At 41.1% G+C, this 15,426-nt stretch overlaps 1 protein-coding gene across 1 annotated transcript; it reads left to right on the plus strand.

Moving 5' to 3' along the window:
• The first annotated feature begins 1,359 nt into the window (after positions 1–1,359).
• On the plus strand, positions 1,360–15,206 carry cxcl12b (chemokine (C-X-C motif) ligand 12b (stromal cell-derived factor 1)). Its single transcript, XM_053418721.1, has 4 exons — positions 1,360–1,506; positions 3,830–3,947; positions 9,144–9,227; positions 11,713–15,206. The coding sequence occupies exons 1-4, from the start codon at positions 1,440–1,442 to the stop codon at positions 11,750–11,752; spliced, it is 309 nt and encodes a 102-aa protein (XP_053274696.1). The 5' UTR covers positions 1,360–1,439; the 3' UTR covers positions 11,753–15,206.
• The last annotated feature ends 220 nt before the right edge of the window (positions 15,207–15,426 follow it).

Genomic DNA, 15,426 nt, shown 5'->3' on the forward strand with positions numbered 1-15,426 from the left:
ACTGGTGCATCCAGCCTTTAGCATGTATATGATGCTTTTTCTTAATTGTTTTCCACTTCAGTTTCTCGTTTGTTTCTGCAATAAAGTCATTATTATAAATTAGAACAATTTAAATGGTGCTACATTTAGGTTTCGTTATTGAAACAGTTCTTTTCACTGATTTGTTGATGTGTGAAACATCAGTGTTCACTGTTGTTGTATTGACTCTTTACTGACAGTTTCTATTTATAAACATAAACCTAAGAAAGGAAATTAGTTTTAATAATCTTTTTTGTATGTCTTAACTTTTGTCATTGTATATGTATTGTACCTTAATATTATATTTTCTCTTAAATATAATAATAGTTCTTATTTTTGCTTTTGAATATATTTTGAAAGATTTTTTAAAGCTGTGGAGAAGTGTGACATTATCCAGTTTATTGATTTTGGCAAACATGGCCGCCCGTCACTGAAGCTTCACCTCCACTTGCAGCTTTATGTTAATCATCTTTCACCAACAGTTACATCAGGATCCACAAATGCTCTCATTTTCCGTCAGCACTGTGTTTCCTTGCTCCTGTTATTAGTACAATAGTGAAGCCTTCACGGGCCCCTGATGGTTTCATCACAGAGCAGACAATAAAAGTCCAGTGGGGCCCAATAAAGACATGAACCAGGCGTTATGGATGAGAGCCGAGACAGATGACTGGAAGACAGCGAGCAGGAAAAGAGACCGGGACATGCATGCAAGTAGAGAGGGTGGGGGGTGGGAGTGACAGTCTGTATCCCAGTCAACAATAACACAACACTCAGCTCAGATATACAACAATATTAGTGCAACCACAGGAGATCTGGCTCTGGAAATAGTGAGTGATTGGTGGGACGTGGTGGAAGCTGCCAGTGTTTGTGTGTGTGTGTGTGTGTGTGTGCGTATGCGTGTGCGTGTGCGTGTGTGTGTGTGTGTGTGTGTGTCTGGCAGATGGCAAGAGGAGGGGAAGCGAATGAAGAGAAAAATGCTAAAAGGAGGAAAGTGACAACAAATTGGAAGTAGAGATGAAACAGACAAAAGTATCACAAATAAAAGAGGAATAAAACTTTGCAGGAAGAGAGAAAAATGAAAGAGACCAACTGGAGAGAAATGAGAGAAAAAAGAGAAACAGAATTCCACAGACTTGCCTCTTGATTCTCAGCCAACACATTTACAATTGAGGAAGTCTGTACTGACTCGCTGCCGCTCCCCTCCCTTCCCCTCCTCTCCCCTACTTTCACCTCCTCTCCTCTCATGCTGGGACCCCCCTCCCTCCTGAGAAAGTGGGACTCCCTCTCCCCTCCCTCTCTCTCTCTCTCTCCCATCTGAGGCTTTAACACAGCAAAGAGCAGAGCTGCTGGTCACAGTTGTGCCCTGGATTCTAGCTGAGAGAGAGAGCAGCCCTCCTGCAGCCTGTGAGTCCACCACCACCATGGATGTCAAACTGCTGGCACTGATGGCTCTGCTGGCCGTGGCCACACATACACCAGCCTGCAGCGGTGAGTACAGGGACCATAGACTGGTTATTACTGGAAGTTGTGACTGTTTCTTTGGTAACTTTTTAACATGGAGGTTTTTAGATATAAAGATGTGTAAAGGGTTTTGCTTCATCAATCATTTGGATTATTAACACTGGTTCTATGTATTTATATTATCTATTAGGTAACTGCCTTTATTAGAAAAATCTGTAGAATGTCTCAAATCATAATGAAGATACATTCTGGATTCATGTTTAATTTCTTTTGAGTTGTCAAAGTTTAACTTCTGGAATCTTTGATGGTCTTTTGTCGGTTTTATTCCTCTAGATTTTGGTTGATGATGATGATGAGCTTCACTCGTTGACATCTAGAAAGACATCTTTTTTAGTGAGGGGAGATTAGACTTTTATTTTAAAATTAATTATTATTTTTCTCTATTAAATGCCTATTTTAGCGCTGTAATGATCGGTGAATTTGTCAAATGAATGCAGCTAAGTTTGGATTGATTAGTTGTTCATGCCATTAATTAAAAAATGACCGATTGACTGACTTTTCAAGGGTTAATTTTTGCTGGTTTTTAAAAGATTTCTATCATCAATCTTTTTTTTTTTCATTATTAGATAAAATAAAAAAGATTTAGAACATTTTATAAAAAATGTACATCGTTCCAACTCTGGATTAATGGTATAGAAGTTGAAATAGAACATACTGACTAGCTGGTTATCTACATTACTACTGCAGTGTTTTATAATGTTTAAAAGTTATGTATTTTTCTTATAGTTTTTTTAAATCAGTAAATCAAGGTGAAATGAATTGCTATTTAAACTGAAATCCTTCACGTATGAGAGTTGTGGTGCAGTGCTGACCCAGCAGGGATCTCCCTCATGTTAACCTGCAGTACGGAACATGTCAGGGTGTTGGGTGCCCTGCGTTTATTCTCAGCTTGTGGTTTCGGCCCCAGTCAGACCCCCGGCAGCACATTAAAGAGTTGGCTCTAAATGTGTGCGTTTGTCTTTTCTCTTTGCTTTCTTTTAATTAGTTTCTAATTAGGGATAAACAATGCGCTGGTGATAGCGCTGGGTGCTCGCTGCCGGCCCTGGTGCTGCGTGCTGCATAATGATCCCTTACTTTGCATGAGAAAAGAGCCTGAATGGCTGAGAGTCATTAGGGTGATATTACTGAGGGTTTAGCCATTTGTGGCGGCACATTTGGTGTTGCATTATAAACATGCATAGCAATGGGAATTTGCTGAACCTTGAAACAAAAGTCTGTTTGATCCACTTAATTTTGTTGATTTGTGTGTTTATCTGAGCAGGAAACGGCTCTTGTACAAAGAATGAGTTGTTTAAATTTTTTGTTTAAAACATCCCCCCCCAAAAAAATCTGCATCTGTTCTGTGTCCCTCTATAGTTTCTTGATTCTCAGTGCAGATTTGTCAAAGATTTTTTCCCCCTTTTCGAAACCAGTCTATTAAGACTCAAGTCCGGGCCATTAGATGGTTTCTTAACTCATTTAAGTTTTTATTGCTCTTTGCTTTCATCCTCAGTTCTGACATTTTCACAACCACAATCCCTTTTTCTTTAGCTTTGAAAGAGAACAAACAATTACAAAACTACAATAATCGCCTGCATTTGGAAGTTTCCGCATCTGTGGTCCTCTGGGCCCCCGCAAAGCCTCTATGGAGGCGCGGGGTGATTTGTAATCATTTTAAGAATGTACTTGAGGTGATTTCCACTGAGGCCGTTGATGCCGCCTGAGCCGCAGAGGGCCCTTTCATAAAAGAGGACGAATATTGCAAATTGAATGTCGAGGGCCCTTCTCCTTCAGGGAGGCCACGCTAAATGCTCTGGGAGTGAAAAGTTGAGATTCGGCATGTGTGTGTGTGTGTGTGTGTGTGAGTGGTCAGAAAGCGCTAATCTCTTTTTAATGAACATGTTGGTCAGAGCTGTAGCAGGTAAACCCATGTGTTCCCATACGATTGAAGACTTGTTACAGTACACTGAACATGTTTTTCCATTTGTCTTCCAAGGGAAGTGATGCATTAAATTACAACTGAAATGGAGTCAAAGCTACTTTCATTTAGATTTAGATTTTACATTAATATTTAAATCCTTGTGTGGATCTTATCAATCCCTTCTCTGTACGACATTTAAATTAAACATTTAAGCAACATTTCCATCCTCTCCAGTAGCCGCCTCATCTGCTCCTGGACTGCAAAACACATTCAACCGATTTATTTCAAATCCTGTCGACGCTTGTGTCAACTTATTACCTTGTAATCCTATTGAATTTCTCTGCTATAAAATATAATGCTAATTTGGGCTTTTCCTTTGTGTGCCTGCAGCGAAGCCCATCAGTCTGGTGGAGCGGTGTTGGTGTCGTTCCACCCTCAACACGGTTCCCCAGCGCTCCATCAAAGAGCTCAAGTTCCTCCACACGCCCAACTGCCCCTTCCAAGTCATGTAAGTAAATGCGTATAAAGTTACTCCACTGAGGAAAGCTTGATGAAACATATTTCCTGAGTGGGTCCTTTAAATGATCCTGTCACCGATGGAGCTTGTTGAAGTTCATTCTTAAGGATGTGGGTGAGATTAGGTGAATGTTAATGACTGTGATGTTTAGTGTCAAGCTTCTGGTCTCCTGCAGTCTTCTGGCATGTTTCAGACAATGTCGCCCTTTCCATGTGCAGGAGGTTAAAACACCAGCTCCAGCTCAGTGACTATTCATCTTTAGAGGCTTTAAAGTCTTTGTTTGTACTGGACGTTCATGCACTGGAATAGAATAGCTGGGTGGTCGGTGACAGGACCATTGTTGGGTTCATGTGCTCATTGAATGAAACATGATGCTTCTTAGATATGTTGCAACACGCGGTGGAGCAACGGGTCGGAATGATTTTATATCTGTTCTTAAGGAGCAGCACTAGTGTAAATATTACAACGTAGCTCTATATGTTTTTCATTAATTTCGAAATTTCAAACTCAACTCAAACATCTATATTGTCACTGCCGAGAGTAAAAGGTCGATTTAGCAGCATTTCAGTGCAGAAAAGCTTTAGGAACATGTAAGAGCCGTTGCACCAAATAATGAGAATTAAAAAGAGGTTACCTGTTACCATATTTATTCAGCCAATGAAATACTATTTAATCTGGATTAAAAATGATTAAATCTAAATTAAATGTAAAAAGTACCATTTTATTCATATTGAAATATATACCCACTACACCCCATCCAAGGAAAATCAAATTGTTTATATAGTGAACCCTTTATAAAAAAAAATATATATATATGGGAGAAAAAAATATGCACCCAAACAAATTCACCCATATATTGTACAATACAATATGTAAACTGTTCTGAAAGCAGTGAGCTATTTTGAAGCTTTCATCTGCCACTTAGATAAAACCAAAGAGATGGTAAAAATAATGAAAGTTGACCAAGTATATTGTTGACAACACAGTTCAGACTGGTGATAGCTGCACAGTTTTATTTTATAAGCCCCAGTCGCTCGGACTGTAGAAGGCGCAGGACGAGTGTTTCATTATCCTTATGTACTTATCCCGTCAGTCATTTTTCTTTTACTCCATTTAGTTTCATTTTCACTGTAATTTGGTTAGTAAAATAAAATCCAAACCTAACGAAAGCTACATTAATTTAATCCAGTGTCGATTAAAAACGGATGTGTGAAGCATGGTGTTGAAATCTCTCTTCCTTCCCGAGTGAGGGGCCTGAGTTTAAAACAACACGATCCACTCAGAGAGGAAAGCAGCGCTGGCCTGAGCTCTGGGGGCCATTTATGTTTTGTAAAGGAAGCAATAATTGAGGGTCAAAGCGATTACCTTTGTATTTGTGCTGACCCCCTCTGTGTCCCTTATACACTTTTTCTTTTATTTCCCCGACTGCATTGAGAATAATGTCAGTGGTCTGGAACACATTAAGCAAAACAGCCCCATTCATTTGTACGCTATAGAAAACTTGACGGCAGAAGACTCACCGCCAAAAGGCTACAGGTCTGTGGTGTTTCTACCAAAAGACGGGGGGAGGGACTTCGGGGTGAGTGAGTGGCAAAAGGTCAGTGAGGACATGTGAGGCTCCGGCCGGGGCCACACACACGCCTTCGGACTTCCCTCCGCAAACCGGCCCGAGGAGTCAAGAAGTCATTCAGTCGCAGAGCGCTGCGCCTGTATCTCCACTCAGACAGATGAAAGAAAGCCAGTAACACTATAGCCTCACCCCCCCAGACCTCCTGTGTCCCCTCCACCCCCTACGTCCCACCGTGCGCCCTCCTCCTACCCACTCCCCCCCCCCGCATGCTGTTGGTATTAACTTGCTGTGAAGTAATTACTACCTGCTGCTTGTGGAACTCCGCTCCTCCAATTCCAGCCAAGTCAATTAGGGTTTAGGCCCTCGGTTGGTCATCCAGACCAGCAGACAGATAAACAGGATGGAGGGAGACACATGAAAACAGCGGTGAGCTCCCCGAGTGGATGAGCCGGGGACATCCCTAGTAAAATAAAGTGGAGGGGGAAGAAGGGGACATCCCTGGAGGAAAAGCAAACACAGATCCAGTTACTTAGCTGTTTGGCCTCCCGACTCACATGTTAGTTTGAGGGATTTGAGGCCTGATGCTCAGATTGATGCTCCTGAACCGCTCTTTTAAGTTGAGGAGCCATTTGCTCATTTGCACGTGTGCGTGCGCATCTAAATGAAGGGTGAGGAATAGGGGAGGTGGCACTTTAAAAGGGGGCAGCAGAGGTGGTGGGGAGGGGGCACAAATTCAATCAGCCGGCAGTGCGAGGCGGAGAGGAATGCGTTTAATTTGCAGAGTTGTGTGATGGAGCGATGGAGGGCGGAGAAAGAGGAGCAGCGAGGTAATACACCTCTGAGTTGTTAAGTCTCATACACGACCTTTTGCCACCGAGGTGTGAGACCCACATGTTGGGAGGGAGCGAGACCCCGGCCGCCCGCCCCTCCTGCTCAGCCCAGTGGATCTGAAGCTCAGTGTTTGATGACAGAACAAATCCTCCTCTAAATATTTGGCTCGGTTCTTCATCGACAGGCCAGAACACACACTCTCTGTCACCGCAGAGCTGTAAGTCATAAAGAGGGATTAAGCCCTTTTATTTCTTAGCTATTGAACCTTTATTTCACCAGGAAAGTGTCAATGAGATTCAAAAAAGAATCACGTTTACAAGTGTGTCCTGGACAATAAAGGTCAGAGAGACAGATAACACAACAATAAATAGAAATGGAACCGGAGGGACACACAGAGGCATACCCCTCCATCGAGGCTGATCAATTCCTTCATGAAACCACATTTCACTAAATCCAGTACATTTTTATTTGGATTGAACACCCTCATAAATATCAGTCCCCTAAACAGGTCAGATTTCTTTCCTCTTAACGTCCAATCCCACAGTGTTATAGACAAGTACTTGGATTCCCCCCCTGGTCCAGATATAGTGGGTTCTTCCCTGACTCCTACCGCATCCCTCCAAGCAGTTTTTGTGTAATGCTGCTAACTAACAAACAAACAAAACAACCTCTTTGGTGGAAGCAATAAAGTCTCTAAAACAACAATTCTTTTGGGTAATTTACTTAGTCAGAGACTCGGATTCCTGCAGCGATGCACTTACTTCCACACTCTCATAAAACGCTATTCTCCCGTCAAGATGGAACGGTTTGGGCTTTAGCTGTTTTATAGTGTCCTAAAATGAATGTGGCAGGAGAAGAAAGGCCTCAGAAAATGACTAAAAATTTACCTTTTGATGTGCGACCTGAGACTTTTCCACCAGTTTGGACCAACAACACCGTTAAATTGGCTCTTTCAAGACGTGAAAGTCAAAAACGAGCCTGACCAAACTCTTCTGTCCGTGTCAGGCTACGTGTTGCGATGTTGTGTGTGCAGTGCAGAGACAGTTTTACAAGGGGCCATACAGTAGAGTGCGACCTGCGCTGGAAGCCTCCCTCCCGGCTGTGCCTGAGTGGAAACAGAGGGCTGTGATTTTTCACCACCTAGCTGCTCTGTGCAGTAATCCTCGGCCATCCAGCTGTGACGTGTGGCAGGAGGCTCGGAGGTTTTCCGGAGCTTAGTCGAGGTGTCGCTGAGCTCGGCCTACATCAGCCTCATCAGACGTGATCCCGACGCATTGTGCTCATTTCCACAGTGAGGTCTTCCTTATCAGAACGTGAAATGAGGATAGTATTTTGGATTTCATGTTATGATGGGTTCTAACAAAGGGATCCGTGTTCTCTTCATGGTTGAAAAACATTGCAGGTTATCTGATGTTAGATTTGGCAGCAAACTCTTGACGTAAAGATGACAGGCTGTCAGAGATTCTAATCCTCTGGTTTGAACTGGGAAGGGTTGCAAGATGTTTTGGGTTTTTCAGAGATTAAAGTTAAGCATTTGGTGAACTGGGTTCTTTAAAAAAAAGATAAATTTAAAGACATATTAGTGTGCAGCATCTGTAGACATTATCTCTTCAACTTAACCATTATAACCATCTCAGATATTTATTGTAATAATAATTTATTGTATATAACAACAATACTAATAATAATAATACCTTTAAAATCGCTTTAAGAGATAAAAAATGTATTATTGTCTTAAAGTACTTTTGGAAATTATAAATGTTGCTTTAAATTTAAAAGACTATAACAGAGATTTTGTGTATTCAAGTTTAATAACTGAAAATTGCCTATATTGTATATTTCTTATCATTAATATAAAAATGATGATAATGATTTTTTTGCTAATCTTTCTGGTTTGAAAAATACCAGTATTTTCCATATATTTCTGCAGAAGCTCGCTCCAAGTTCTGATATTGCCGATCTGCAACACTTCAATGGCAACACAGTTCACAATCCACATCTCACAACAACCATCATTATTCTGTTGCTGAACACATCCACTTTACTCCCATCAGTTTAATCTGCAGTCCAAATTGCCAAACTTTTACTTAGAAAGGGGGAGAGGTGATAGATGATTGGTCCTGATGGATCACTCCTCCCCGGCCAGTGTTTACAAGTTTATTCCTTGAGCACTGACATAAATCCCAACTGCTGACTCTCTAAAATGTGGGAAATCCACTGAAGTCTTAGATATAGCCGTTAGAAGGTACTTTGTCTCATCAACACAGATACAGTCTCTGCACTGTGCACCGTCAGCAGATGTTCAGCTACAGAGGAAGCCAAGAGGTGACGGTGTTCACACCGGTGTCCAAGTCTGAATCAGACTCAAATACACAGCCTCCTCTTTATCTGTGCTGCCTCCGTATAGCACCACATGTAAGAGTAGACATTATAACAGCAGCTGTTTATCCAGTGGTGGAGGAATACAAACATTCTGGGGTCTGAGGCGGGGTCTAATGTTACCCGCCCGCTCTGATTGGATCAATGGATCGATTCCCCTCTCGTTATTGAATATCTTCAAAGATGAAGTGAAGTAGAAAGTCGAGATATTCGCAGTTGAATAAAAGTGAATAGTACCTGATAATGTATCTTCCCAAGTAAAGTACAGAAACATGAAAAATGCACTGAAGTAGAGTAACAAAGTAAAAGTACTTTGTTACATCCCACCACTGCACATAAGAATAGAAAACAGGTTAATCCCATCAAATGAGAGCATGTTTCTGATCTTTGTGTTTTTTCTCCTGCAGTGCCAAACTGAAGAATAACAGGGAAGTCTGCATCAACCCAGAGACCAAGTGGCTGCAGCAGTACCTGAAGAATGCCATCAACAAGTAAGAGAAACCTCCTCTCTCGCTGACAGGGACACACATGACATGCGGCTCCCCTCCAAGTTTAGAGAACAGCAAAGAAGAAATTAACCGTGTTTAGAAAACGGCCATTTCTCAGTTTCCTGCCAGCAATTACTCTCCCAAATCACTGACACGGTTGATGTAAGCAGCTGAGTTATTATCTGTGACAACGTCGAGTAAGAGCGGAAATTAATCTGCCGCTGGTGTTTCATGCTTCCTTCTTTCTCAAGCGTGTGAGGCTGTAGCAAAAACTTTACTCGAATCGAATCTTCATAATTTTTACCCAAAGTGTTTATGAGTTTTAAAACGACTTCCCTTTTTTTTTTTGATAGCAAAACCTGCTGCACCCATTCAATTTTAAATGAGCTGCATAGTTAAAAAGTTCGCCAGTATATCTGAAGGTGATTATCACCAGGCTGCAAGTCTGCTCATTAAAACACCATAAACACTTGAGGTGCACAATGTGAAAACTAACAATAAAGTAATTTCTGAGGAATTATAGGATATTGTTTTTTAAACAATGTGGTTCACTGAAACTGGCGTGAGGCCAAGCACCAACCTTGCCTGCCAGGAATTAATGTTTTTATACAACTGATTTAGTGAGAAACTCAGGCTGGATTGTGTTTGGAGGCAATCAATGGAAGAATGAATGAAGCTCTCAATTTATTAACAGCAGCAGAGTTGCCAGGAGCTGGTTGTGGTGGGAGAATAAGTCTGTTCAGGCCCGGTATTAACATCCAGCCTTAGTCCCACTTGTGATCAGATCTCAACTACCTGCTCTATATGCAAATAAACATGCATGTCATTTCTGTCCCTGAGACCAAATGATGTTTTAGCCAGTCTGAGTCTGTGTCGGTGTGTCAGTGAGAGAGGGAGAGATAAAGAGAGGGCAGAGCCAGTGAAAGGCTGATTTAATGAGTAGCTTTATGATGAAACAACTTTTCGGAAAAAAATTAAAAAAGAGGCAGTCAGTGTTAATATTCCGCTGGCGGTCACAAATAAGGCAATGTATGGTAATTGCAGAAAAGTATAAAAAATACTTTGGTTCATTGTGAAACTGTAGTGGCTGTCAGCTGAGTAGGTGGTCCTTCATATGTGGCCCCTGGACACCTATGTGGCCCCGTGCGTCACAGACCACCTCCGAATGTGGTCTAAGTGATCTGATCTCAAATGCGTCCTCAATGTGTCTTGGGAGCCTTCACACCCGTACTTAAAAGCTGACCGTTTGTGATTGGATCACTCAGGAGGTTAATACCAGGACTGAACACCCAAGTGTTAGGGTCCCATCTGAGGAGAAAGGGCTTCAATATCAGGTAATGATCATGGTTTTGTCTGAGGTCACTGGGAACTCGCCTGTACCAAGTGCTCTATAGTGTCCCAAGCTGCTGAGACACGTCTGAATGAAAAGATAAAATATTTATATTCCAAGGTTATGACTACACTCGTTGTACATGTCCTGACACACAAGTTTTTTGTAGTGTGGCTGATTGTAGAAATGACATTAATATGCTGTTTTATAGATTTTTGCCAACACATGAGGCCTCAACATGTCCATGACTGCTCTCCTGAGCACCATGTTATATTCACGAGTGCCCTGTTAGAAAAAAGGTGCACATTTTTAACAGGAATGCCTGGACTCTGTTCCCCAACAGCATTTTTATTATTGTAGGAAGTTATATAAGTCACCGTTAGTAAGTAAAAGATATTCAGACTCTTTACTTACACAAAAGTACAAAATACTCAGTTTACTGCATTGAAAGTCCAATTGAACAAAAGGTATTTTCAGCTAAATATACTCAGAGTAGGAGAATATCAAACCCTGTGACTGACGCAGTATCACAGACATTATATTTGCAATCCTGATCTATCATCAGCAGCATTTCACTGGTTGAGCCATTTAATCCTTATTACTCTCAGTACTTCAGTGAGTCCCAACCTGTAGCTCAGCAGAGTTGTAATGTACTGGGTAGGCATCAAACTGACTTTGAATTGTATCTGAAGTAATTTCTTCTGAAATATTATATAATTTTATACAATCAGAAAAGTTATAAACCAAGCCCTTTTGCCAAAAGGTTGGGGAACACCTGGTTCAACATTAAGAAATTTATATTAAATTATAAGCTTATCTTCTAAATTTTTAATTTAAATGTACAACGTGGTCTGAAAATTGCAGTGGAGCAAATGTAGTGAAGGTTAAGGTCTAGGATTTTTCATCAGAAGTGCTTTCAAGCTATGTGAAGTCAAATGAAATAGAAAAGTTACTCTCCACCTGGTTGTTGGCCAGATTCACCATCTTCTACCGACATTTTGGTTTTAAATAAGCTCCTCTAACAGCAGGTCATCCACGTGATTTATTTCATTATCATCATGATCTACTAGGATCATATTTAGCAAATCTATAACTGTTCATTTCAGAAGTGTAGCCGTTTTTACTCATACATCCTCCTCTCTCTGAATCTCTCGCCAGGGTGAAGAAATCCAGAAGACGCAACAACAAGAAGAACTAAACACAAGGGAAGACGTGTACGTCGCCAGGCCTGTGCCGAACCTGCAGTATACACCTCCCTGCCACTGCTACGGATGCATGTAAACACGCTGTATGTACCCGTCCACCTCCCTGGACCACTCGCAGAAACCAGCACTTCACCGCCAAACCGTGCCGTCCCCATGCAGCACCACCACCGACCCCTCCGGACGCTGTCACCTCGGACGCTCTGTGTCAGCACCGAATGCAGATACACCTCGGAATGACGGGATGCATGTTAATGTCAGATATACAGTATGAGTGTGTGTATGTGTGTGTGTTTGTACGCTGGGCTATTGGCATGAGAGTGTGTGTGTGTGTGTGTGTGAGAATGTGCTTCACATGAACTAACTCTGACTGTGTGTGTATTGTATTTTGTAACTTCACACGCCTATAAAGGAACAAACGGAGCTTTCTGTCGCACACGCAGGGTTTTGTGGGTAATGTTACCTTCATGGTCCAAATCTGGTTTGGCAAACAGGAGAAGTGTTTCATTTAGGGAAATCCGCCAAGTGAAAACAATCGGTTTTATTTACAACAATACAATTACCTCAACTTTTGACTGGTGAACGTGGCATTACTCCAAGACCAAGGGGTCATGTGGCAGACTGAGACACTGGCCCGTGGGGTTTCCCTCCCCCAAGTGGCGACCAATCAGGGCTGGTTGTGCTACCACATGGTCTTGCGTTGTCTTTGAGCTTGCTGCATGAACGAAACAGAGATGGAGCTCAGGCAAACTGTTTATGAAACAAGCACTGATCTTATGGTGCTATATATATATATATCCAGTATAGAGGGTCAGAGCCTTTGATATACTGAAAGTGTAGTTCACTGTTTATCTTATGCAAGATTTGAGGCGGGATGCTGTGACTTCAATGTCTTATAGGAAACCTGTCACAGGAAAGTTAAAGCGCTGTTGATGGAGTGAGAAGTGAAAAGGGAAATGGGGAGGTGATGCATAACGAAGGCCATATTGTACCGATTAAGACGACACTTATCAATGCAGCTTTTTTCCAATTAAATATACACATGAGTAAACAAAAGCCAAATATTGATTCATTTAAATATGAATCATGAAGAAACAGGTGAAAGTGTAACTTTCTAGTTCATTTATTTCTAGATTCAGGTAGAAGAGCTACATCCACATTACTATACATTTTAGTTGCAGCGATCTTCGTCCGCAAGAGGGTTTTGGCTCCGTATAATTTATTAGTCCCGGTCCATACTAACACGCCTGCAAAAGCATATCACGTGACCATTAACGAACACTGGACAAGCGCATCCTGCTCAAGTCCAAAAGAAAACGGGAATTGTTGCAGATTGCTCGTAACAATTCATCTTCTGCACGTCTATCTTTATAAAATGCAGAATTTAACTCCACAACAGCGATTAGCGAAGACAACATGGTCAGCAACACTCACACCAATGCTAAAGCTGGTTGTTTTCTTCATGCGATGGGAGCCTGACGAATCAGACATGGCTACATCGTGACTGAAAAGATCCAAACAGCGAGCGCTTGTGAGTGACACCGTCATTGTTCCAAATCATCTTGATTCCTGCTCGTCTAACTGAAACGCAGACCTGGCGTTTCCAGACTAAATTGAGGCCGGCAGCGTTTCCAAACTTCTCGATTGCAGCAACTCTAAAACTCTGGAGCAGTGTGGACACCAGGTTTGCCCATAGCAGAGTGGATGTGTTTCTAATTGAAAACCTAGTAATGTGGATGTAGCCTGATCTGAAGACTTTTTTTTACACCTTATCAAAAGGGCAGGAATAAATGTCCTGACAACATTTAATGCCAGTATTTTCGTACCAACACCTGTCCTGGGTAGGAATGAAAAGCTAAATTATCATAAAGAACGTAAAGCTGAATGATCAATGTCACAAAGGGAATTCTCACGGTGGCAAAGTATTGAAAGCTGGGTTTTTTATCATCCTCTCTTATATATATTTAAGCCACTTTATTATCAGATGTGTCTTTTATATGTAATGCTTTTATTTTTATATTGTGTATAATTTTACTAAATGTTTTTTAATGCAATGTAAAGTAGGCAGTTACTACTAAATGAAGGCGATTCCATAAAATGCAAAAAACAAACGAAACGGCATTAAGCTTCATTTTCAAGGTTTCATGCAATATTTCACTCATGTGTAATGGTCTGTTTGCAATATGTTAAACACAGAGTGCAATACATTCAAGCTCCAAAGGACACAAATGCCATCTAATAACTTTTTTTTAATACAAAGATCAAACAAGATACAAAATATTGTCTTTCTGGTTTTGCTTTCAACCGAATAAAATCTGCTCCGGCCAACACGCAGTGTTAGAAAACAAAAGGCAGCTGTCAGTGAGTTACAGGAGGGACCATTCAGCTCGGCCGTGCCCTTCCGACACTTGATTTGATTTTTTGCTCGGTTACTGGGGTTGATGTATGATGTGTCGATGGAGCCACTGAGCCAAAACAGAACAAAACCTTTGAGCCGAGCCGAGCGACCGACATGTGCTTCCAATCTGGACACTCCCAGCGTCCCACAGGCCTTCTTCCAATCTCACTCAACTGCTGCCACTACGCAAAATTAGGGCCCAATTTTCTTCCCATAAAAATTGTGATCGAAGTCCTGAAGCTTGTCGTAATGGTCTTTGTTTAGATTCCCTTTGTTTTACGTGGCCAATTTGAAATCTTTTTCAGCTGATGGTTCAATGGTCATCCAAGTGTAACTTATTTCTCATTCATGCGATGGAAGTTAATGGACATTGATTTTATATCATTTCACTCATTTGTTGACGTCCATTGCCACAGTTACATCTAGAAAAAAGATTGGAGGGTCATTTCTGTAAAGGTCCACTTTTCTAATATATAATGTGATCATTATCTCAATTAGAATAAATTAAATTTAAAGTAGTAAACATTTCATTAATAATTTATGTGAATTAGACACGACGAGTAATTAGCTGTACTAAATAGACAAGGTGTTTTTTTTTTAGTTGTGTGGCCCCATTTAACCCCTGCATTGTCAGAGCCAACCTCATCAAACATCCACTGTGCACAGTGTTCACTACCATTAAACTACTGTATCAGCCAAACATACAGAAAACTTTACTAACCCGCACATTTACCAGCGAATTGAAGTTATATAGAAAATATATGTATGAGTGTAAATTTTTGACCAAACGACAGTTTTTACACGACAAAACGTTTTATCGGCATTAGTGTGTGGATAAATGACCAGAGTGGGAGCATGTGCTCTGCTTCGGAGCCCGAGACAATGTGAAATAACTTCTCCCTCTTTTGAGGCAGCTTCTGACACATATTCTTCATATACCTGAGATGTACTGAGACATTATCCTGTGTATTTTTAGTGATTGTAAACCAAGAGGCAGTGTTTTTAGCTTTGATACTCGAGCCCTTTTTCAATAAAGTCATATGAAATAAAAATCTGTTTGTCTTTACTTCAGAAAAACCTTTTGTATACAAAACCGTACATGTCATAACATTGAGTTATGTATTTTATAAATTTAAAGCTACATTGAGTGATATTTGAAACGGGATTAGTTTTCTCTCTTGGAAGAACAGAATATTGCCACTGTGGTAATTATCTAATTGATAGCGTTATAAATGCAATTTAACATCCAGTGTATGAACAGATGTAAACCCA

The sequence above is a fragment of the Pleuronectes platessa genome, chromosome 3 (assembly GCF_947347685.1).
Source record: "Pleuronectes platessa chromosome 3, fPlePla1.1, whole genome shotgun sequence".
In the NCBI taxonomy this organism is placed as follows: Eukaryota; Metazoa; Chordata; class Actinopteri; order Pleuronectiformes; family Pleuronectidae; genus Pleuronectes; species Pleuronectes platessa.

Bases quoted from the DNA above. Each gene is read 5' to 3' on its own strand.
- cxcl12b (XM_053418721.1), top strand. From the start codon at position 1,440: ATGGATGTCAAACTGCTGGCACTGATGGCTCTGCTGGCCGTGGCCACA. The intron at 1,507-3,829 runs GTGAGTACAGGG...GTGTGCCTGCAG, and splicing joins ACATACACCAGCCTGCAGCG to CGAAGCCCATCAGTCTGGTG. The intron at 9,228-11,712 runs GTAAGAGAAACC...ATCTCTCGCCAG, and splicing joins CTGAAGAATGCCATCAACAA to GGTGAAGAAATCCAGAAGAC.